Source organism: Capricornis sumatraensis, chromosome 10 (assembly GCF_032405125.1).
Source record: "Capricornis sumatraensis isolate serow.1 chromosome 10, serow.2, whole genome shotgun sequence".
NCBI classification, from domain to species: Eukaryota; Metazoa; Chordata; class Mammalia; order Artiodactyla; family Bovidae; genus Capricornis; species Capricornis sumatraensis.
In genome coordinates this window covers 3715074-3739791 of record NC_091078.1, presented here as the reverse complement: position 1 = coordinate 3739791, position 24718 = coordinate 3715074, and the positions used below count along the sequence as shown (strand labels likewise).

General features: G+C 44.1%; 1 protein-coding gene across 1 annotated transcript in view; it reads right to left on the bottom strand.

The window, feature by feature from the left end:
* LOC138087287 (anthrax toxin receptor-like) overlaps positions 1-24517 on the bottom strand; it is a 45968-nt gene extending 21451 nt beyond the window's left edge. Inside the window, exons 1-5 of the mRNA XM_068982298.1 lie at positions 24258-24517; positions 5489-5560; positions 4109-4180; positions 3805-3895; positions 8-76 (exon numbers count right to left, since the gene is read on the bottom strand). Coding sequence (XP_068838399.1) covers positions 8-76; positions 3805-3895; positions 4109-4180; positions 5489-5560; positions 24258-24517 — 564 coding nt within the window. The remainder of the gene's footprint in view (positions 1-7; positions 77-3804; positions 3896-4108; positions 4181-5488; positions 5561-24257) is intronic.
* Positions 24518-24718: the final 201 nt, after the last annotated feature.

Below are 24718 nucleotides of genomic sequence, written 5' to 3'. Positions count from 1 at the left end.
GAATTACCTGATGTTCCTCAAAGTTTTTTACACCCACGCAGTATACTGTCGCTCCCATTTGCCGAGCCTTGTCAGCCTACGAGAAAAAAAGCGTTGAGTATAACTCGTCAGACAACTGGAACCCAAAGCTGGTGACGACGGTCTGGACTCACTTCTTTCACAGTTTCTTTTAGTGTCAGTTCCTTCAGAGTTCCATCAGTCAGACAGATAATCATGGAATGAACCTTGTTTTCTGCAGAAAAAATAGGGAGTTGCCTTGTGAGCAAGGCACCTGGAGGGATCTGCCTCAGGCTCTCAGGCCTGCAGCTCTGCTCCCGCACCTCCTCCTCCTGGGGAGGGGCCACCCTGACCCCAGAACTGCCACCCAGAGCACCCCGAAAGGGAAGGGGCCTTAGCCCAGGACCCACTTGACAGGTGAGGAGCCTGAGACTGGCTCAGAGCGCTTCCTAGTGACCCTCACTAGGGGCAGGTGGACAGCCTTTGTCCTGAATGGCAATTGCAGCTACTTCCCTGGTGAGGACAAGCCTCCCAGCTGAGCTCAGGGAGGAGCAGCCAGACTGACTGCCAGAGGCTTGGCCAGGGCCCCGCCCAGCTCCCTGCCTTTCCCAGCAGCCTGTGCTTCCTTCCTGATGAGGCTGCAGCCCTGTAGTCTACATGCCGATGGTTCTGGGCCGAGCACAGTCTTTCCCACTGTTGGAAACACCGACACAGGACGAGAGTCACCCACAGGGGAGAGGCTGAAGGGAAAGGGCAGAGCCAGGACCGTGGTGGACAGAGTGTGGGCAGCCAGGGGGCACCAAGGCCTCTGCTCCCTAAACTGGACTCCGTCTCCTCACTGTCCCTGGAGTTTCTCTTTTCTTTTTCATGAAGCTCAACTGTAGGTCAAGCACTTGATATCTAGCAGAACCAGGAATGTACTGCATGACCCCATGTGGTTCTCAGGAACATCCCTGGGGGAGCTTTCCATCCTCACTGTGGGGAGGAGGAACCTGCAGCACGGGGAGGGCAAGGAGCTCGCTCCATGAGTCAGCGCCTGGGGCTGGCCAGGGAGGGTCTGCACCAGCCCTCTCTGAGGCCTGGGCCGGGCTCTGTCCCCCCTGAGCACAGTGACGTCAGCAGGCAACTCACCTCCTGAGTGAGCTTGTTCAATTTGCTCAATTGCCTGCAACAAATTGAAGGAAAGTTGGGGGAGGTGAGAAGTGAGAAGTGAGAAGACCCAATAATTCTTTAAGACTGTGACAAAGCAGAATAAATTCTCAGGGCTGTAGGATCTGTACCTTTTTAAATCCTTCCTGCATGTATGTGTCTCCTGTAGGCACTATATTCTGAAGTCTGATAAGACCATCATGAACTTCATTTCTGAAAAAAGTCAGTAAAGGGGACTGAGGAGGAATGAAGGTTGACTGTTACAAAATAGACCAGCTGCCCGGCGCCATTCTGCTCTGTGGAGGCCTGCCTGGACCAGAGAGCACCGTGGCTCTGTTGTGACCCCTCTGTCCGTGTCTTTACAGACAGGACTAACCCTAACGCTTCCTCGTCCGCCACCCAGTGAGCATGGAGGATGCTGCCCTTCCGTCCCATAAGCAGGACCTGGCTTTCGATGCGCTCATCCCTGTCTCAGCAGGCAGACCTCAGGGGACTCAGCAAGCGGTGAGTCCGTGCTGAGAGGGGAGCAGCCACGGACGGCACCTGTGGATCCGGCACCCCCAACGTGACTGGAGATGCTGCTGGCACCCAAGGGGCCCCTGGTGAGGGCACATTATCCTCCAACAAGCAAGGCTGAGTTTGGAGCAGTCACTCCGCTGATAACTCTGCCCTGCCCACCATCCTCTCCCACAGGCCCCCTCTAATAGCCTTGGTCCTTCCAAACCACTTCCCTCACTGAATTGGTGGTAAAGAAAGTAGTCAAGCTGCTCCATTAGAGTCTAGGGCTCTTGGGCTTCACGTGCTCTTGAAGAAATAGATAGTAAATGGGGAAGAGGCCCGAGAAATGTCCATGTGGGCTGAAGAGCAGTGACCCCAGGCTGCCACAGGGATCTCTGTTGGCCTCTGTTACAGCAGAGAGTGGGGGGATGGGACTGGGACACGCCAGGGGGCGGGGCTTAGGTTCAAGCTTATCTGGTGTGATGGCTGAGCCTTCACAGCAAATCTTACAGAATGAGGTGCCGAAGGCTGGCTCGTGCCTCAGGCAGAAGGGATTCTGCCATGAGCTGAGAACTGAGAGCCCCTGGTCCTGCCCTGCCTGACCCAGCATGGGAACTGAGGAGGCCTGGGACCAGGGCCAGTGGCCCTGCCCACCCATGCAAAAACAAACAAACAACTCCCCCCTACCCTCTTCCTGTCACTTTTGGGAAGATTTGTTTTGTTGCTGCTGTTGCAGCCCAAATGTGCTGGAACCCGCAGCCCTCCCTAGCTTCCAGCCCAGGACTGAGCTTATCCAGACCTCACTCTGGCCTTTCTCTTGGCTGGCCTGCCACCCCATCCTCATTCCCAGCTCCATGCATGGAGAGAATCCTAGCCTGCTTATGCCCTCATGAAGTCCTTCACTTCTTACAACTCTACCCCACTTTCCCCCTCCCCTCATTTTCACTCCTCTTCTGACACTTTCCCTTGAGGGTGGCATTTTCTTTTTTTTTATATTTTTATTTTTACTTTATTTTACTTTACAATACTGTGTTGGTTTTGCCGTACATTGACATGAATCAGCCACGGGTGTACATGAGTTCCCAATCCTGAACCCCCCTCCCACCTCCCACCCCATATCATCTCTCTGGATCATTCCCGTGCACCAGCCCCAAGCATCTTGTATCCTGTATCGAACATAGACTGGAGATTCGTTTCTTACATGATAGTATACATGTTTCAATGCCATTCTCCTAAATCATCCCACCCTCTCCCTCTCCCTCAGAGTCCAAAAGTCTGTTCTATACATCTGTGTCTCTTTTGCTGTCTCGCATACAGGGTTATCATTACCATCTTTCTAAATTCCATATATATGCGTTAGTATACTGTATTGGTGTTTTTCTTTCTGGCTTACTTCACTCTGTATAATTGGCTCCAGTTTCATCCATCTCATTAGAACTGATTCAAATGTATTCTTTTTAATGGCTGACGTCTCCACTCTCCAGAGAGGACTGGGAGCCCCTCAGGAGACTCCTGCACAGCTCCCTTGGTTCAAGTTCTGAACTCTTGGTTAGAGGAGTCAGCGGTCCTCCTCTCCCCCACGGGCAGCTCCTCTACCAGAGGCCCCCAGCTCTCTTTCTGCCACCAGCCTGACAGCTCCCCACTCACTTGCTTTCTTCCACCTCACACTAACTCAGGTCTCTCTCTGCAAAATGCAGACCACAGGGACACAGAAAACCACGCCTTCCCCAGCTCACTGAGCAGGAAACCTGGTCCCCGCTTCTCCCGGGAGCCAGGCCTGGGGAGTGCGGTCTCCGCGCACTGGCACCACCGCACTCTCTGGGTTTCAGTCATTCGCATCGTGAGCATCTTGAGCTCCTGGATGCTCATGAGCTCTCTATCTTCCACCTCAGGCCCTCGGGCACACCTAGGATGCTGCTTTGTCATGCTGCCCTCCTGACTCCAGCCCAGCCTGGTATTCAGAACCATACTCATGGGCTCCCTTGTCTCAGAGCCACCAAGGGACCAAGCTCCCATCCAGTGAACTCCATTCCTTCAGCAGGCCCACCCCTGTCTCCTGATTCTGACTCTGCCTCTCTTCTTCCCCCGTGGCCCAGAGTAGAGACTGACACACAGGGCAGGTACCCAACACAGGCCAGTGTTCACAAAGGGCCCACGCACCTGCTCCTCCAGGTCCCAGGAGTCCTCACAGTGAGCCAGTTCTAAGAAAAGTGAAGAGGGCTGGGAGGACAGGATGAGTGGACGGCGGGGTCTGGGGAAGTGGAGATGGTCCAGCAGCACAGCGTATGCCAGTGCCAGCACAGTCAGGGCTTGGTAGCAACCAGGGAGCTGGGGCTGGGGTCAGAGTGAGCCCTCAGTGGAGCCCAGGCTGGCCCAGTCTGCACCCAGTGGAACCCTCAGCTCCTAGGAGTCTCCCTGGCCCTCATTCACCAGGCCTGCCTTGGGAGATTAAAGCAGCACTTACCTGTCTGAAGTAAGCTTCATGACGGTGTGACCCTCTGTGGAGAAGGTGATGAAGGACATCCGCAGGTTAGGGCTGGGGAGGAAGCACGTGCTCATGAGAAGCTCTATATGACACAGGCTCACAGTGAAGCCAGCGTGCAGCCAGGAAGAAGGTGCATGCCAGTTTCCTTCTCCCCACCCCAGAGCATCTGCTTTTGGGTTCATTTCCTAAACCTGGAAGTTTCTCTAACTTTAATGAAGGATTGTAGGTACCTAGTGAAGGAAGCCTGTGGAGACACGCTGCCTTCTTGGAACAAGGTACCAGGATGACATCCTGATCCAACCTTACACCCCTCACCCCTCTAAAGTGTCTCTCTCTCTCTTAAACACACGTACACATACGCATACACACACGTGTACGTGCACACTGCACACATCGGATACCTATGCGTTCTCCCACAAGGGCCTCCTAACTGGTTTCTCTTCTTCTACAAAATTCTTTGTGCCTTTGCTTCTCTCCCCTCCCTTACATCCTTCTCGGCTTTGTTCCCACTCAGAGAAATCATTCTCCTTCTCAGCAGCTATTCATATACTTCCCGCCATTTCCTTTCCCTGGACCCTGTCTTTTGGTCCATTGACACTTATCCTTGTTTAGGTAAATTGCTACAGTAGGTTCTTAGATAAGCTCCCTACTGCTCCTGGGTCTTGTTTCAACACATTTTACTCACAATATCAGACTTCCCTTTTCGGCACATAACCTTGATCATGTCAGACCCCTTCCCAAGAATCATCTGTCGATCCCTATTTCTTTACAGCAGGAAATCCAAGTCCCTTGGCCTGGCATTATGTGCCCTGAAGGCTTTGGTCCAAATCTGTCTTGTGCAACCTCATCTACCAACCTTCTTCTGCATTAACCCTACTCTCCAGCTGAACAGACCACTCACTGCACGAGAAGCTTCCTTAATAGTTTCCGTTGCTCTCTCTTCCCCATCCTTCAAGACCTAGTTCAAAATTCCACATCCTCTAGGAAGCCATCGTTGACTTTTTCCCTAAGAATTCTTGTTTTTCCCTTTAATTTGCCTTTGAAGACTTCTGCCTTTTTCTTTTGTCTCCTGACATCATTTAACCTGGTGTTCAGTTACCATGTTACAGGCTTGCCTGTTTCCTCATCTGTATGGCCCTTCAGGGTAGACTGTGCCCCTACAATTATGACCCGCCTTCCAAGTAGGAGGCAAGAAAGCTGCTGAGACCCAATGGAATCTGCATGACCTGCTCTTTTCTGCTTCAGAACATCCCCCTGGGCTCTGTGCTCCTGACTCTAGGGGCTCCCATTCCCACTGAGTCTAAACAGCTGTGTACTCTGCCTGGCGGGGAAACACTCTGCGATTTGGAGAAGCCATACTTTTCAAACTTCTTGACCAAATCCTCCACAAAGGAATAAATGTTCATCCAGTTGTTGTTCACACTGCCTGACCTGAAAATGAAGCAGACTTGAGTTAGAGGCATGAGGTGTATCCATTACGTAGGCAGAATTTCTGCCTCCTCAGTTTCCAATAGACCCTTTAGCAACTCCTTCCTCCCACTCCGTGTGGCTGAAGGCTGCTACACACCCTCAGCAATCTCAGGGGGTCATCCTGGTGGGGAATTCATAAGTTTTGAGTGTGGGAAGGGTGACCAATCAGATCTGGGTGCTTGGGAGTCAGGAACTTTTAAGGGATGAGGAACTTCTGCTAACAAACCAGGATGGTTGTGCAGCTGTCACATCGGAAGTGATGTAGGATGCATCGGTTGGAAAAGCCTCCAGTGATTCTGATATGACTCTTCTGGTCCCTCAATTTCCCTTGAGCATAAACCATTCCCAGGTGTCTCCTCCTCTCTTGTCCCTTGAAAGTGTGTGTTTGGGTGTGGGTCAGGGCTCTTTGGCACAAGATTCCAACAAAAGTCTCTTAGTTGGTCCTGTCTACCATTCCGTCTGCGTTTTCTAGGCTGCAACTAAATCTCTCAACAAACAGTGATGACACTAACAACAGATTCTTTTAACATCATCAAGGTCATCATTCACTGAGATGTATGTATCAGGCCTTCATGTTACATGTTTTCCAATTCCAGAACAACCCCGTGATATCAGCGTTATTTTCATTTTTCAGATAAGAAAGCTGAAGCTCTCACAAGTCATGGGATTTTCCACAATTTCCATATAGCTGTTATGGAACTGAACCCATCTCTAGCCTTAAAACCCACGCTCTACCCATTGCATTGAGCAGACACATGTGACATGGCTATGTCCAACAATTGTTGTTGTTTGGTCTCTAAGTCATGTCTGGCTTATAACCCCATGGACTGTAGCCCACCAGGCCCCTCCGTCTGTGGAATTTCCCAGGCAAGTATACTGGAGTGGGTTGCCATTTCTTTCTCAAGAGGATCTTCCTGACCTAGGGGTCAAACCTAAGTCTCCTGCATTGATGGGTGGATTCCTTACCACTGAGCCCCAGGAAAGCCCATGTCCAATAATTACTGAGTAGAAAACACCAGACTCTGACAACTGACCCACAAAATAGACTTTCTATCAGAAGTGTCCATACTAAAGTGCAAGACAAATCCTTTCTTAACTAATGGTAACACTTGAAATGAACATAATATTGTTTAAGTCAACTATACTTCAATTAGAAAGTAAAACCTTTGTACTTTATGTACTCAAATCACAAAAAGAGAACACATTAGAAGAGCTACATCCAAATGAAATTTATCCTTGAAATGTGAGCATGGTTCAACATATGCAAATTTGAAAATGGGGTAAACAACATCAACAGATGAAAGCTAACAATCACAAGATCAACTCAGTAGATTCAGGAAAAGCATTTGACATATTACAACAACATTTCATGATAAAAAACCTCAAACATTTGAGTATAGAAGGAACATATCACAAAACAATTGAGGCCACACACAGTGAACCCACAGTTAACACTATACTCAGCGGTGGAAAGTTGAAAGCTCTGTTTTTAAGATCAGGCCTGAGCCAAGGATTCCCACTTTTGTCACTCTTCTCCTAGAGCTAATTGGCACAACAAAGAAACAAAAGGCATTCAGATTGGAAAGGAAGAAGTATGCTTGTCGTTATTTGCAGATTATTTGATTTTGTATATAAAGAATTCCAAACACTCAAAGACCTGTTGGAATTAAACAATGAATTCAGTGAATTTTCAAGATATAAATATCAACATACAGAAATCAGTTGCATTTCCAGTAATGAAACGTTGAAAGATAAATAAAGAAAACTATCCTATTGGGAGTAACATCGAAAATAATAAAACACCTAGGGATAAATTTAACTAAAGAAGTGAGAATCTGTGCAATAAAAACTATGTCACAAATAAATGAAAAGACACTCCATGTTCCTGCATTGGAACAAACAACATTGTAAAAATGCCCATATTACCGAAAGCCATATAGCTTCAATGCAATCCCTGTCAAAATTCCAATGTATTCATAGCAATAGAAAAAAATAGTCCTAAAATTTGTGTGAAGCCACAAAAAACTCCAAATAACCAAAGTATTCCTGAGAAAGAAGAACAAATCTGGAGGCATCATACTTCCTGACTTCAAACTCTACTTCCTGATTTCAAAGCTATAGTGATTAAAACCATATAGTATCAGCATAAAAATAGAAACGCAGACAAATGGAACAGAATAGAGAGCCCAGAAGCAACGCCACAGATAGTTAACCAATATTTGAACAAGGGAGCTAAGAGCACCCATGGGGAAAAGGTAATATCTTCAACAAATGGTATTGGAAAAATAAAGCACAGGCAGGAAAATGGAAATGAATCTGTATGTTACACGACTCCCCAAAACTAACTTTAAGTCATAAGACCTGATACCATGAAACTCCTAGAAGGAAATACAGAGAGAAATTCTTTAAAATTAATCTTGCCAGTAACTTTTGGGGATATAACAACAAAATCACAAACAACAAAAGCCAAAATCAACATCAAGCATAAAACTTCGGCAAAGCAAAAGCAACAACAACAAAAAAAAATGAAAAGGCAATCAATAGAATGGGACAAAATATTTACAATCACATATTGGATAAAGGGTTAATGTCTAAAATATGTAAAGGGCATGTACAACTCAATTAAAAATACCCAAATAATCTGATTGAAAAGTGGGTAGAGAAATAGATACTTTTTTCAAAGGAGACATCCAAATGGATGGCAAGTACATGAAAAGATGCTCCATGGCACTAATTATCAAAGGAATGCAAATCAAAAACCACAATGAGATACATCTCTGTTAGAATGGCTATCATCAAGAAGACAAGAGATAACAAGCATTGGTGAGAAAGTACAGAAAAGGGAAACTGTTACAGTGTTGAGGGGAATATAAATGGCTTTAGCCACGGCGGAAAACAATATGGAGGTTCCCGAGAAAACTTAAAACAGAATTACCACACCAGCCAGCAATCCCACTGCTGGGTGGGGAAGTGAATGGGGAATGAAGACAGAATATTGAAGGGACGTACACAATTCCATGGTTATTGCAGCATTATTCACAATAGCAAAGGTAACAGAAACAACCTAAGTGCCCATGAACAGATGAGCAGATAAAGAACACATTGTACATACATGCAGTGGAATATAACTCAGCCATAGACAGAAGGCTATCCTGCCATTGTGTCAATAGTGATGAATCTTGTGCTAGGTAAGATAGGTCAGACAGAGAAAGACAAATACTGTATGTTATCACTTATATGTGAAATTGAAAATAGCCAAGCTCATCTAAACAGGGTACAGTGGTGGTTACCAGGGTCTGGGGGGAGTAAGCAGTGCTGTTTAAGGGTACAAGCTTGCAACTAGTTGACAAATAAATCTCAGGTAGCTAATGCAGAGTTTACTGAATGTACAACAATATTTTATTTTAATCATTAAAATGTCTAAGTGATGAGATCTTAATTATTCCCACCACAAAAAAGAAGTAATAATCATGTGATGTGATAAAGGTGCTATCTAAATATACTTGATATATGTCAACTATATTTAAAGGAAAATAAGGATTTTTAAAAAGGAAGAAATAAAGAAAATCAGAAAATTATATGTATATATTGTATATGAAAATACTGACGTGTAACCATTAAAAAGCCTTTTGATGAAAGTGAAAGAGGAGAGTGAAAAAGTTGGCTTAAAGCTCAACAGTCAGAAAACAAAGATCATGGCACCCTATTCCATCACTTCATGGGAAATAGATGGGTAAACAGTGGAAACAGTGTCAGACTTTATTTTTGGGGGGCTCCAAAATCACTGCAGATGGTGACTGCACCCATGAAATTAAAAGACGCTTACTCCTTGGAAGAAAAGTTATGACCAACCTAGATAGTATGTTCAAAAGCAGAGACATTACTTTGCCAACTAAGGTCCGTCTAGTCAAGGCTATGGTTTTTCCTGTGGTCATGTATGGATGTGAGAGTTGGACTGTGAAGAAGGCTGAGCACCAAAGAATTGATGCTTTTGAAGTGTGGTGTTGGAGAAGACTCTTGAGAGTCCCTTGGACTGCAAGGAGATCCAACCAGTCCATTCTGAAGGAGATCAGCCCTGGGATTTCTTTGGAAGGAATGATGCTAAAGCTGAAACTCCAGTACTTTGGCCACCTCATGTGAAGAGCTGACTCATTGGAAAAGCCTCTGATGCTGGGAGGGATTGGGGGCAGGAGGAGAAGGGGACGACCGAGGATGAGATGGCTGGATGGCATCCCTGACTCGATGGACGTGAGTCTGAGTGAACTCCGGGAGATGGTGATGAACAGGGAGGCCTGGCGTGCTGCGATTCATGGGGTCGTGAAGAGTCGGACATGACTGAGCGACTGAACTGAACCGAATGCCCATGTAGCCATAAAGAAAATATCTCTAATAGGTACTGAATATATTTTCACACAAAGGAAGTAAAAAGGGAACCAAAACCTGTTATTAAAAAAAAAATCAACACAAAAGGCAGAAATGGAGAAAATTAGGGAGAAAAAAAAGCTAAAAGACATACAGAAAACAAATAGCAAAAGTCCTTCCTTATCAGTAATTACTTCAAATATGCATGGATTAAACTCTCCAATCAAAATGTACAAATTGCCATAATGGATAAAAATGATGCAACCATATGATGACTACAAGAGAATCATTTTTACTGTTAAGACAGAAGGAGGTTAAAAAAATAAAAGGATGAGAAGAGATACTTCAAACAAAGATAAATCCAAAGACAGCTGGGATGACTATTAGACTTTACATAAATAATTGTTATGAAAGACAATGAAAGACATTATATAATTAAGGGAGAGTTACTTCACTGAGAAGACAAAAACAATTACAAACAGATATACACAACGGTGTGATCACTCAGTAGAGCCAGACATCCTGAAATGTGAAGTCAAGTGGGCCTTAGAAAGCATCACTACGAACGAAGCTAATGGAGGTGATGAAATTCCATTTGAGCTGTTTCAAACACTGAAAGATGATGCTATGAAAGTGCTGCACTCAATATGCCAGCACATTTGGAAAACTCAGCAGTGGCCACAGGACTGGAAAAGGTCAGTTTTCATTCCAATCCCAAAGAAAGGCAATACCAAAGAATGCTCAAACTACTGCACAATTGCACTCATTTCACACGCTAGTAAAGTAATGCTCAAAATTCTCCAAGCCAGGCTTCAGCAATACATGAACTGTGAACTCCCTGATATTCAAGCTGGTTTTAGAAAAGGCAGAGGAACCAGAGATCAAATTGCCAACATCTGCTGGATCATGGAAAAAGCAAGAGAGTTCCAGAAAAAAACATCTATTTCTGCTTTATTGACTAAGCCAAAGCCTTTGACTGTGTGGATCACAACAAACTGTGGAAAATTCTGAAAGAGATGGGAATACCAGACCACCAGACCTGCCTCTTGAGAAACCTGTATGCAGGTCAGGAAGCAACAGTTAGAACTGGACATGGAACAACAGACTGGTTCCAAATAGGAAAAGAGTACGTCAAGGCTGTATATTGTCACCCTGCTTATTTAACTTATAGGCAGAGTACATCATGAGAAATGCTGGGCTGGAAGAAGCACAAGCTGGAATCAAGATTGCTGGGAGACATATCAATAGCCTCAGATATGCAGATGACACCAACCTTACAGCAGAAAGTGAAGAGGAACTAAAAAGCCTCTTGATGAAAGTGAAAGTGGAGAGTGAAAAAGTTGGCTTAAAGCTCAACATTCAGAAAATGAAGATCATGGCATCTGGTCCCATCACTTCATGGGAAATAGATGGGGAAACAGTGGGAACAGTGTCAGACTTTATTTTTTTGGGCTCCAAAATCACTGCAGATGGTGACTGCAGCCATGAAATTTAAAGACGCTTACTCCTTGGAAGGAAAGTTATGACCATCCTAGATAGCATATTGAAAAGCAGAGACATTACTTTGCCAACAAAGGTCCGTCTAGTCAAGGCTATGGTTTTTCCTGTGTTCATATATGGATGTGAGAGTTGGACTGTGAAGAAGGCTGAGTGCTGAAGAATTGATGCTTTTGAAGTGTGGTGTTGGAGAAGACTCTTGAGAGTCCCTTGGACTGCAAGGAGATCCAACCAGTCCATTCCGAAGGAGATCAGCCCCGGGATTTCTTTGGAAAGACTGATGCTAAAGCTGAAACTCCAGTACTTTGGCCACCTCATGTGAAGAGTTGACTCATTGGAAAAGCCTCTGATGCTGGGAGGGATTGGGGGCAGGAGGAGAAGGGGACGACCGAGGATGAGATGGCTGGATGGCATCACGGACTCGATGGACGTGAGTCTGAGACTCTGGGAGATGGTGTTGGACAGGGAGGCCTGGTATGCTGCGATTCATGGGGTTGCAGAGAGTCAGACACGACTGAGTGACTGAACTGAACTGAACTGATGCACCAAATATCACAGAAACAACATTTAAAAAGCAAACAGATGTAAGGAGATCCAAACAGGTCTACAATAATAGACACTTCAATACCTCACTTTCAGTAATAGAACGATCAAACCGACTCTAAGAAAATAGAGGAATACGGGAATAAAGGATGTGAACATCATAACAAGCCAATTGTACCCGACAGACGTGTATAGAACACTCTTCTCCTAAGCAGCAGAATACACATTTTTCTCCAGGATAGATTACCAGACATTTATTTAAAATTCTTTTTAAAAATATTTCTTCATTTATTTATTTTATTTTTGGCTGTGCTAGGTCTTCGTTGCTGGGTGAGGGCTTTCTCTAGTTGCAGCAAGTTAAGTCCATAGCATAAAATAATCTGGAAATTCACAAATATGTGGAAATTGTTTAAACAATACCCTTTTAATCAGCAAATGGGTCACAAGAGAAATTAGAATATAGGAGACAAATGAAAAAGGAACCATGACATATCAAAACATACAGTGAAAGTAGAGAGGGAGATTTGTAGTTGTAAACAGGTTCATTAAAAAGGAAGAAAAATCTCAAATCTATAAACTAACTTTATAGCCTATGGAACTAGAAAAAGAAATGAAAATTAACCCAAACTAGCCAAAGGGAGGAAATAAAAAAGATTATAACAGAGATAGATAAAACAGAGAATAGAAAAAATACATACCAGTGAAATAAAAAATTTGGTACAATGAAAAGATCAGCAAAATCTACAAACCTTTATATCCACTGACTTAAATAAAGAGGAGTGACTCAAAGTACTGAAATAAGAAAATGAAGTGGGACACTACTACTGATTTTATACCAGTAAAGAAAGATTATAAGAGAGCACTGAAATTTGTAAACCAACAAACTAGATAACCTAGATGAAATGAGAGAGTTCAATAAACAAAAGCTTGATTCAGGAATGAATAATCTCCCAACAGAGAAAAGTCCAGGGCCAGATGGCATCACAGGTTAGCTCCACTACTCATTTAAAGAAGAATTAACCGTAATCCTTCCCAAAATCTGTGAAAAGATTGAAGATTAGGGAACACTTTCAAACTTATTTTATGAGGCTTGCTTACCCTGATACCAAAGCTAGACAAACACTACAAGAAGAAAACAGACTCATATTTCCTATGGATAAAAGTACAACCATCTTCAATTAAAAAATCTAGCAGCATCTGAAAAGGTGGGATTTATTTCTATAATATAAAGAAGGTTCAACACATAAATAGTAAACAATGTAATTAATAAAATTAGTATATTGGAAAACTACATAATCATTTCAACTGAGGTAGAAGAATCCCTTGATAAAATCTAAAATCCCTTCATAAAAACACTCTAATTGGGAACAGAGAAAAATTCTCTGAAAAACATGATAAAGGCTAATACATGAAGAACCTACGGCTAAGTAACAATGGTGAAAGACCAAAAGCTTCTCCCCAAAGATCAAAAGTAGAGCAAGGATGGCCACTTTCATCCCTTCTGTTAACATAAAATTGGAAGTTACAGCCAGAGCAACCAGGCAAAAAAGAGAAATAAAGACATTCAAATTGGAAAAAAAAAAGATATAACATCCCTATACTTGGATAATATAATCTTATATGTAAAAAACCCCTGAAGATTTCACAAAAACATTTAATAAAGCAATTCAGCAAAGTTATAGGATACAAAATTAACATATAAAAATCAGTTATATTTCTATATACTAATAATGTATATTGGAACTCTGCATTCAAATGGGTATATCTTTCCTTTTCTCCTTTGCCTTTTACCTCTCTTCTTTTCACAGCTATTTGTAAGGCCTCCTCAGACAACCATTTTGCCTTTTTGCATTTATTTCTCTTGGGGATGGTCTTGATCCCTGCCTCCTGTACAATGTCATGAACCTCTGTCCATAGTTCTTCAGGCACTCTGTCTGATCTAATCCCTTGAATCTATTTCTCACTTCCACTGCACAAGTGTAAGGGATTTGATTTGATTTAGGTCATACCTGAATGGTCTAGTGGTTTTTCCTGACTTTCTTCAATTTAAGTCTGAATTTGGCAATAAGGAGTTCATGATCTGAGCCACAGTCAGCTCCTGGTCTTGTTTTTGCTGACTGTATAGAACTTCTCCATCTTTGGCTGCAAAGAATATAATCAATCTGATTTTGGTGTTGACCAACTGGTGATGTCCATGTGCAGAGTATTTTCTTGTGTTGGTGGAAGAGGGTGCTTGCTATGACCAGTGAGTTCTTTTAGCAAAACTCCATGAGCCTTTGCCCTACATCATTCTGTGCTCCAAGGCCAAATTTGCCTGCTACTCTATGTATTTCTTGATTTCCTAATTTTGCATTCCAGTCCCCTATAATGAAAAGGACATCTTTTTTGGGTGTTAGTTCTAGAAGGTCTTCTAGGTCATCATAGAACCGTTCAACTTCAGCTTATTCAACACTACTTGTTGGGGCATAGATTTGGATTACTGTGATATAATGGTTTGCCTTGGAAACGAACAGAGATCATTCTGTCGTTTTTGAGATTGCATCCAAGTACTGCATTTCGGACTCTCTTGTTGACTATGGTGGCTACTCCATTTCTTCTAAGGGATTCTTGCCCACAGTAGTAGATATAATGGTCATCTGAGTTAAATTCACCCACTCTAGTCCATTTTAGTTCGCTGATTCCTAAAATGTTAATGTTCACTCTTGCCATCTCCTGCTTGACCACTTCCAATGTGCCTTGATTCATGGGCCTAACATTCCAGGTTCCTATGCAGTATTGCTCTTTACAGTATTGGACTTCACTTCTATCACAGTCACATCCACCACTGTGTGTTGTTTTGCTTTGGCTTCATCTCTTCATTATTTCTGGAGTTATTTCTCCAGATAGCTGTGAAAAGAAGAGAAGTGAAAGGCAAAGGAGAAAAGGAAAGATATACCCATTTGAATGCAGAGTTTCAATTCCAAAGAAAGGCAATGCAAAAGAATGCTCAAACTACCGCACAATTGCACTCATCTCACATGCTAGTAAACTCATGCTCAAAGTTCTCCAAGACAGGCTTCAGCAATATGTGAACCGTGAACTTCCTGATGTTCAAGCTGGTTTTAGAAAAGGCAGAGGAACCAGAGATCAAATTGCCAACATCCGCTGGATCGTGGAAAAAGCAAGAGAGTTCCAGAAAAACATCTATTTCTGCTTTATTGACTATGCCAAAGCCTTTGACTGTGTGGATCACAATAAACTTTGGAAAATTCTGAGAGAGATGGGAATACCATATCACCTAACCTGCCTCTTGAGAAATCTGTATGCAGGTCAGGAAGCAACAGTTAGAACTGGACATGGAACAACAGACTGGTTCCAAATAGGAAAAGGAGTACGTTAAGGCTGTATATTGTCACCCTGCTTATTTAACTTCTATGCAGAGTCCATCATGAGAAATGGTGGACTGGAAGAAACACAAGCTGGAATCAAGATTGCCAGGAGAAATATCAATAACCTCGGATATGCAGATGATACCACCCTTATGGCGGAAAGTGAAGAGGAACTAAAAAGCCTCTTGATGAAAGTGAAAGTGGAGAGTGAAAAAATTGGCTTAAAGCTCAGCATTCAGAAAACGAAGATCATGGCATCTGGTCCCATCACTTCATGGGAAATAGATGGGGAAACAGTGGAAACAGTGTCAGACATTATTTTTTGGGGCTCCAAAATCACTGCAGATGGTGACTGCAGCCATGAAATTAAAAGACACTCCTTGGAAGGAAAGTTATGACCAACCTAGATAGTATGTTCAAAAGCAGAGACATTACTTTGCCGACTAAGGTCTGTCTAGTTAAGGCTATGGTTTTTCCTGTGGTCTTGTATGGATGTGAGAGTTGGACTGTGAAGAAGGCTGAGTGCCGAAGAATTGATGCTTTTGAGCTGTGGTGTTGGAGAAGACTCTTGAGAGCCCCTTGGACTGCAAGGAGATGCAACCAGTCCATTCTGAAGGACATCAACCCTGGGATTTCTTTGGAAGGAATGATGCTAAAGCTGAAACTCCAGTACTTTGGCCACCTCATGCAAAGAGTTGACTCATTGGAAAAGACTCTGATGCTGGGAGGGATTGGGGGCAGAAGGAGAAGAGGACGACCAATGGTGAGATGGCTGGATGGCATCCCTGACTCGATGGACATGAGTCTGAGTGAACTCTGGGAGTTGGTGATGAACAGGGAGGGCTGGCGTGCTGCGATTCATGGGGTCACAAAGAGTCGGACACGACTGAGCGACTGATCTGATCTGAAAGAACAGCAAGGACAGATAAGAAAGCCTTCCTCAGTGATCAATGAAAATAGACAGAGGAAAACAATAAAATGGAAAAGACTAGAGATCTCTTCTGGAGAAGGAAAGGGCAACCCACTCCAGTACTCTTGCCTGGAGAATTCTGTGGACAGAGGAGCCTAGTGGGCTGCTGTCCATGGGGTTGCACAGAGTGGAACACAACTGAAGTGACTTATCATGAATGCGTGCATTGGAGAAGGAAATGGCAACCCACTCCAGTATTCTTGCCTGGAGAATCCCAGGGACAGAGGAGCCTGGTGGGCTGCTGTCTATGGGGGTTGCACAGAGTCGGACACAACTGAAACGATTTAGCAGCAGCAGCAGCAGCAGAGATCTGTTCAAGAAAATTAGAGATACCAAAGGAACATTTCATGCAAAGATGGGCACAATAAAGGACAGAAATGGTATGGACCAAACAGAAGCATAAGATATTAACAAGAGGTGGCAAGAATACACAGAACTATACAAAAAAGATCTTCATGACCCAGATAAACACGATGGTATGATCACTCAGCTAGAGCTAGACATCCTGGAGTGCGAAGTTGAGTGGGCCTTAGGAAGCATCACTACTAACAAAGCTAGTGGAGGCGATGGAATTCCAGTTGAGCTCTTTCAAATCCTAAAAATTGCTGCTGTGAACATGCTGCACTCAATATGCCAGCAAGTTTGGAAAACTCAGCAGTGGCCACAGGACTGGAAAAGGTCAGTTTTCATTCCAATCCCCCCAAAAGGCAATGCCAAAGAATGCTCAAACTACCGCACAATTGCACTCATCTCACAAGCTAGCAAAGTAATGCTTAAAATTCTCCAAGCCAGGCTTCAACAGTACATGAACTGTGAACTTTCAGATGTTCAAGCTGGTTTTAGAAAAGACAGAAGAACCAGAGATCAAATGCAAACATTTGTTGAATCATTGAAAAAGCAAGAGAAAATCACCCACTTCTGCTTTATTGACTATGCCAAAGTCTTTGAGTATGTGGATCACAACAAACTGTGGAAAATTCTTAAAGAGATGAGAATACCAGACCACCTCTTCCGCCTCCTGAGAAATCTGTATGCAGGTCAGGAAGCAACAGTTAGAGCTGGACATGGAACAACAGACTGGTTGCAAATAGGAAAAGGAGTGCATCAAGGCTGTATACTGTCACCCTGCTTATTTAACTTATATGCAGAGTACATCATGAGAAATGCTGGGCTGGAAGAAGCACAAGCTGGCATCAAGATTGCTGGGAGAAATATCAATAACCTCAGATATGCAGATGACACCATCCTTATGGCAGAAAGTGAAGAGGAACTAAAAAGCCTCTTGATGAAAGGGAAAGAGGAGAGTGAAAAAGTTGGCTTAAAGCTCAACATTCAGAACACTAACATCATGGCATCTGACCCCATCACTTCATGGCAAATAGATGGGGAAACAGTGGAAACAGTGACAGACTTTACTGTTTTGGGGCTCCCAAATCGCTACAGCTGGTGACTGCAGCAATAAAATTAAAAGACACTTACTCCTTGGAAGAAAAGTTATTACCAATCTAGACAGCATATTAAAAAGTAGAGACATTGCCAACAAAGGTTTAGGCTTTCCTGGTGCCTCAGAGGTTAAAGCGTCTGCCTACAATGCGGGAGACCTGGGTTCGATCCCTGGGTCGAGAAGATTTCCCTGGAGAAGGAAATGGCAACCCACACCAGTATTCTTGCCTGGAGAATCCCACAGACAGAGGAGCCTGGTGGGCTACAGTCCACAGGGTCGCATAGAGTCAGACACGACTGAGCGACTTCACTTTCAACTTTTCATGGGTTTTCCAGTGGTCATATATGGATATGAGAGTTGGACTATAAAGAAAGCTGAGCACTGAAGAATTGATGCTTTTGAACTGTGGTGTTGGAGAAAACTCTTGAGAGTCCCTTGGACTGCAAGGAGATCCAACCAGTCCATCCTAAAGGAAATCTGTCCTGAGTATTCAGTGGAAGTACTGATGCTGAAGCTGAAACTCCAATACTTTGGCCATCTGATGCGAAGAACAGACTCTTTGGAAAAGACTCTGTTGCTGGGAAAGATTGAGGGCAGGAGGAGAAGTGGACGGCAGAGGATGAGATGGTTGGATGGCATCACTGACTCGATGCACATGAGTTTGAGCAAGCTCCAGGAGTTGGTAATGGACAGGAAAGCCTGGCGTTCTGCAGTCCATGCGGTTGCAAAGAGTCGGCCACTACTGAGTGACTGAAGAACAATACTAATAATGAGCATTCTGAGAAGGAAATTAAGAAAACAGCTTCATTTACATTATCAAACAGAATAAAATCCCTAAGAATTAATTTAATCAGTGAGACAAAGTGAAGTGAAGTGAGGGATTCCCTGGTGGCTCAGATGTTAAAGCGTCTGCCCACAGTGCGGGAGACCCGGGTTTGATCCCTGGCTTGGGAACATCCCCTGGAGAAGGAAATGGCAATCCACTCCAGTGAAATTCTGTAAATATGTAAATCATTGTAAAAACATGATAAGGAAAATCATAATTTTTTCTATGGTAAGACAACCAAGCTACGTCAAAACTAAAACATGCAGTACATGCCCCCGTTTGTGGACTGTTCCCAAATACTCATTGTGCACCAACCATATCCCCTCAAGATAGGAGGATATAATCAACCTTTGAGGATGATGGTCCCTTCCTTCTGATGCCAGTATTGTAAGTTTTAAGATCAATTTTTTTTTCTCATCCTGGCAGGGGATCATTGACCTAAAAACTTATTCTTTATATGCATACCTGGCTAAAATCTCTGATGAGCTTTACATACAATGTTAACCTGTCAGTGTGGTATATGATTCTTTGTCTCAAAAATATATAAAACTGCATCTATAGATAGCTCCTGGTAAGCGGAACAGTTCTCAGAGATTCTGAGATTCTGTTTCTTAGGTTATAATCCGCTGTTTGGCTTAAATAAAATTCTCTACTTTTTCTTCTTTGCCTAATTGTTAATTTACTTACCATCAGCAAACATTATATATTCATGGATTAACAGCCTTAATATTGTTAAATTGGCAATACTAGCTAAGGGTATCTACAAATTTGATGCAGTATCTATCAAAGTCTCAACAGCTTTTTTTTTTTTTGTAGAAATTGAACAATCCACCCCAAAGTTCATATGGGATCTCAGGAAACTCAAATAGCTATAAGCAAAACCTTGAATAATAACAAAGTTGGTAGATTCAAATTTTCTGGTTTCAAAATTTATTACAAAACTACAATAATCAAAACAGTGTGACTCTGGCATAAGGACAGACATATAGAAAAATGGAATAAACTGGAGAGCCCAGAAATAAACCCTCTTATATCTGTTTAATTGGTTTTTTTTTACAAGGATACCAAGACCATCCAAAGTGAGAAATGACAGTATTTTCAACAAATGATGCTAAAAACAGAATGTCTACATGCAAAAGAAGGCAGTTAAATTCTTCCCTCACACCTACAGGGCATACACAAAAGTTAATTCAAAACGGATCAGGGACCTAAAAGTAAAGGCGAAAACTAATAAACTTATAAGAAAACATAGAGAAAAAGCTTCACGATATTGGATTTTGTAATGGTTTTTAGATACGACACCAAAAACACAGGCAACAAAAGAAAAAAGCAGATAAATCAAACTTCATCAAAAGTAAAAACTTTTGTGCAAAAGATACCATAAAAAATGAAAAGATAACCTACAGAATGAAAGAACAGTTGCAAATCATATCTGATGAGAAACTGATATCCAGAATGCATAAGAACTCCTACAACTCAACAACCCAAACCAAACAACCCAGTTAAAAAATGGGTAATGGGCTTAAATATACATTTCTACAAAGAAGATATACAAACGGACATTAAGCACATAAAAGGATGCTCAGCATCACTAGACACTAAGGAAATGTAATCCAAAATCATAGCAATGGCTATTATCAAAACCAAAACCAAATAAAACAAACAAACAAGAAACTTGGAAAGTAATGTCTCAGAGAGAATGTAGAGAAACCGAAACTTGTACACTGCTTGTGTGAATATAAAATAGCGCAGCCACTGTGGGAATAAGTACAGTGTAGTTAACATAGTTAAACACAGAATTAAAAGCATAGAATGAGTCAGTAATTCCACTCCTAGGTATATGCCCCAAAGAAGTGAAAACAGGGACTCGAACAGATCCATGTACACAAACGTTTGCAGCACTGTTCACAATAGCTCCAAATGGAAACAATCCAAGTGCTTCAGTTCAGTTCAGTTCAGTCGCTCAGTCGTGTTCAACTCTTTGCGACCCCATGGACCGCAGCATGCCAGGCCTCCCTGTCCATCATCAACTCCCGAAGTTCACCCAGACCCATGTCCATTGAGTTGGTGATGCTATCCAACCATCTCATCTTCTGTCATCCCCTTCTCCTCCTGCTCTCAATCCCTCCCAGCATCAAGGTCTTTTCCAATGAGTCAGCTGTTCGCATCAGGTGGCCAAAATATTGGAGTTTCAGCTTCAATATCAGTCCTTCCAATGAACACTCAGGATTGATCTCCTTTAGGATGGACTGGTTGGATCTCCTTGCAGTCCAAGGGACTCTTAAGAGTCTTCTCCAACACCACAGTTCAAAAGCATCAATTCTTCGGCGCTCAGCTTTCTTCACAGTCCAACTCTCACATCCATACATGACCACTGGAAAAACCATAGCCTTGACTAGATGGACATTTACTGACAAAGTAATGTCTCTGCTTTTCAGTATGCTGTCTAGAGTGCTTATCAACAGATAAAAAGATAAAGGAAGTGTGGTATATACATTAAATGGAATATTATTCAGCCATAAAAGGAATGACAATTTGATATATGCTGCAACATGGATGAACTTTGAAAAGCATTTTGCTAAGTGAAATAAGTCAGACACATAAGGCCAACTAGTGTATGAGTCCACTTGTATGAGGTACCTAGATTAGGTAAATTCAAATTCACAGATACAGAGAATAGGATAGAGGTTACCCCAGTTGGGAGAGATGAATGGGAGTTACTGTTTATTAGGTACAGGTTTCAACGTCCTCTGCTGACCAAAGCACAAAAACCATATACAGCCTTTCCAGAGCACCCTTCTAGAACAGCCCCTCCCTCAGCACTTCTCATCCTCCTGTCCTAATTCTCCCTTTGGTGTTTATCCCCATCTAACACACTATTTCCTCTTTGATTTATTTCTTGCCTCCTAAAATGAAAGCTCTAAGAGGTCAAGGACTTTTCAAGTTTTGTTTGCTGAATTATCCCCACTGCCCAAAACAGTGACTGGGGTACTGATGTTTTCCAGTAATCGTTTCAGTGAGTGGATGAGCAAGGGAAAGAGGGAGTGAATAAGACTGCTCACCAAGGGAGGAAAGATCCAGAGAACCTGGGAAGTGTCTGAGGAGGTGTCTGACCTGCACCCCTCTTCCCTACAAAGGGCACATGGGAGAGAGTGAGCCAGGGAGTCAGGGCTGGATCAGGGGCCCCTGCAGTGCAGGAGAGTTCCCAGGGTGTGTGACTCTGCCTTCCCTGGCAGTTTATTTTATGCTCATCCTCCATCTGACGCATGCTAGGAAAACCATATAAACTCCCATTCATCCTCATCACAACCTGGTGAGGTAGGTGTGACGATCCCATTGTACAGATGGGGAAGCTGAGGCAGAGAGAGGAGGCGACTTGCTCAAGCCGCATGACTGATGAGTGGAATCTGCCTGACTGCAAAGCTGGGACTGCCTCCTCAGTGGTCATTATTCCCCTCTCCCCAAGAGTATCAGGAAGCAGCCACAGGAGGAAGCCTGTCCTCATACTCCGGGAAAATCTTGTCAAGCCTGTTTTCTGCAGCTGGAATGAATGAGCACAATTTCCAGGGAGTGGTGTTGTTTCCAGGGGCTGAAGGAGTATGCTGTGCTTTCAGAGAAGCCTGGCCAGGCCTCCATGGCCAAGCTGTAAGCCTACTTCTCCCTGATGGCCTAGAAGGGCCCTTTCTTGGACACCCCCACATCCCCTTCCCATTTGCAAAATCCAGTAGGCTTCAGTCCTGGCCAGCCTTAAAGGCAAGTGTCATGACTGACGGTAAAGGGGAGGGTCTGGGGAGCAGCTTCCATACTGGAGCCTGAGTGTGGGAAGAGGGGACTTAATTTGCTCCCCTTTCCTTGCTGCCTTTCCAGCCTCTTGGGAAGGCCCGAACCTTCACAGTGAATTATGTAGCTACACCAGCTATGCTCAGAGGGACCTGTGCTGCCTCCAGCATTTAAGAAGCTAAAGGAGGCGAAAGGTAGGGGAGGGGGCAGGTGAGAGGGGTGGAAAGTGGGCACAACCTGGTTTAAGCAGCCATTTCTCTGGTGCTTTTTTTAGTCCCCCTACTTTACACCTTCCTTGGAAGAGAAGAAAGGGCAACATCTCCCCACTGCTTAACGCTTTGCAGCAATCTAACTTTGAGTGACATTGAGTAAACCATTTAATACTCTCCACCTGTTTCATAACCTTAAGATAGAAAAATAGAACATCGTCCCACAAGCTGTTGGGTGTTTTAGCGTTCAGCACATCTTGGAACCTAATAAGTGCCCAGTTATTATTATTTCATGTGACCCACCTGTGTCCAGAGCCCTCCCCCATCCATCTTGGGGCTGTGCTGTGCCCACACTGGGCTTGACTGCAGAGAGCAGGGGTGTGGTCAGGGGCACTGCAACAGAATGGTAGCTGAAAGGACCCTTTGGGCTCACTGCCACTCTCTGGAAAGATTGACTCAAAGAGGCTGTCTTCCCCCTACAATGTCCACCCATCTCCAACCCCAAAGCCCAAAAGGGGAATTACTACCACACTCTGGGCAATCAGACAAGACGTGCCCCAGGGTGTCTTAGCAGTCTCTCCACTGGACTGTGAGGAGGAAACTACTCTTCCCACCTCTGCTGCCTTTGTGCAGAAGCTGGTGAGCTGGGCACACATCCCCTCAATCACCAGTCTCCATGGAGAGTAAGAATCAGAGGATGTGCAACCTGGGATGCTGGAAGTAGGGCAACACAAGAAGTCTGAGTCCTGTCACCCCCACCAGCCTCGGGGCTACTTCACCCAACCTCGGGGGGCTTGCACCACTTTCCAGAAGACTGAATATGTAAATACTTTCCCTGCTTTATATTTCAGGATTGTTTTGAGGATGGCAGATGGACAGTAAAAGATTTTAAGAACCATAAAGTGCTTTTCTTGGTACTGGGAGTCATACCATTGTTAACACTAAATAAATAAAATTTATCCTCAGCCCCACAGAGGAGCTGAAAACGGAACCAAGGCAGTCTCTCCAGTCTGAGGATCCACCCTTCGATTTCCTTCCTTGAGGGTCAGAAGGTACTTAATGAGAGGCCCGGGTTTCCCAAGGACACATGTAGACAGACCAAACTGCTCAAAGAGTGCACACAGACTGTAATGTGGGTCTCTAAACTGCTCAAAGAAAGAAGCGAAACATTGAGGACCAGCAAAGCAAAGAACTTCTGAGCACTGACACTATGAGGATGCCTCGCAGATGACACAGCAATCTCTCTGGGGCCCAGTAAAATAGAGGTTATTTGGTTAAAAACAAAACACAAACACAAATACAACCCCAAACCCTAAGTGATCTCCCACATGCTGAGAAGACAGCTCTTAGCGATCACCTGTCCCTGCAGCTGTTTAAGGGGCATGCAGGTCACAGATCCAGGCCAAGCTGGTAGCCATCCAGAAACCTACGGTGGCCTTTTTAATTTCCCAAAGAAAAAGTCCCAGGAAACAAAGGCCTAGGGCATTCCTTCTGATTCAGGTCAAGGAGGCCACAGAGGTCTGTTACTTGGGTCTGATCAAGGCTACTCTGCCCTCTCCCCCCAGAGAAGCTGGCATCCATTTAAGCCAAGTCGTGTCCATATTGACATCAGAGACAACACCACCCAATGGCACTGGCAAGGGCAGGAGGGCCACTCACATGTCCAAGATGAAGTAGAGGTCAAATGAGCTGTGGCAGGAATTCTTGTCTTCTCTTGCCCGGCTCTTCCGGTGCCAGGTGCTGGGGCCCTGGCGGTGCTGGAAGCTTTCCGAGTTCTGGATGAGGTGGCGATAGAGCTTCCCCCAGTCCAAACTGAGGTGGTGGAGGTCTTTCCAGCCTGGACCACTGTGCTGGAAGCTCCCCAAGCTCAGCAGCGGAGGTGGCAACACCAGCAGCAGGAAGAGCGTGGGCCCCGGCATGCCAGGCCCCCAGCTCTCCATTTATTTCGGCTGCCTGTGCGGCCTCACTGGATGCCAGCAACTCAAGGCCACCTCAGATGGCAGCCTCTGCCACCTCTGTGCTTTCCCAGGGCCTTTGGCCCCTCCAGCCCTTTCACAAAAGTGCCGTGTGAGCCTTGTCTGGTACCTGCCCTGAGGGCGAAGAGGTGAAGATGACTGGCT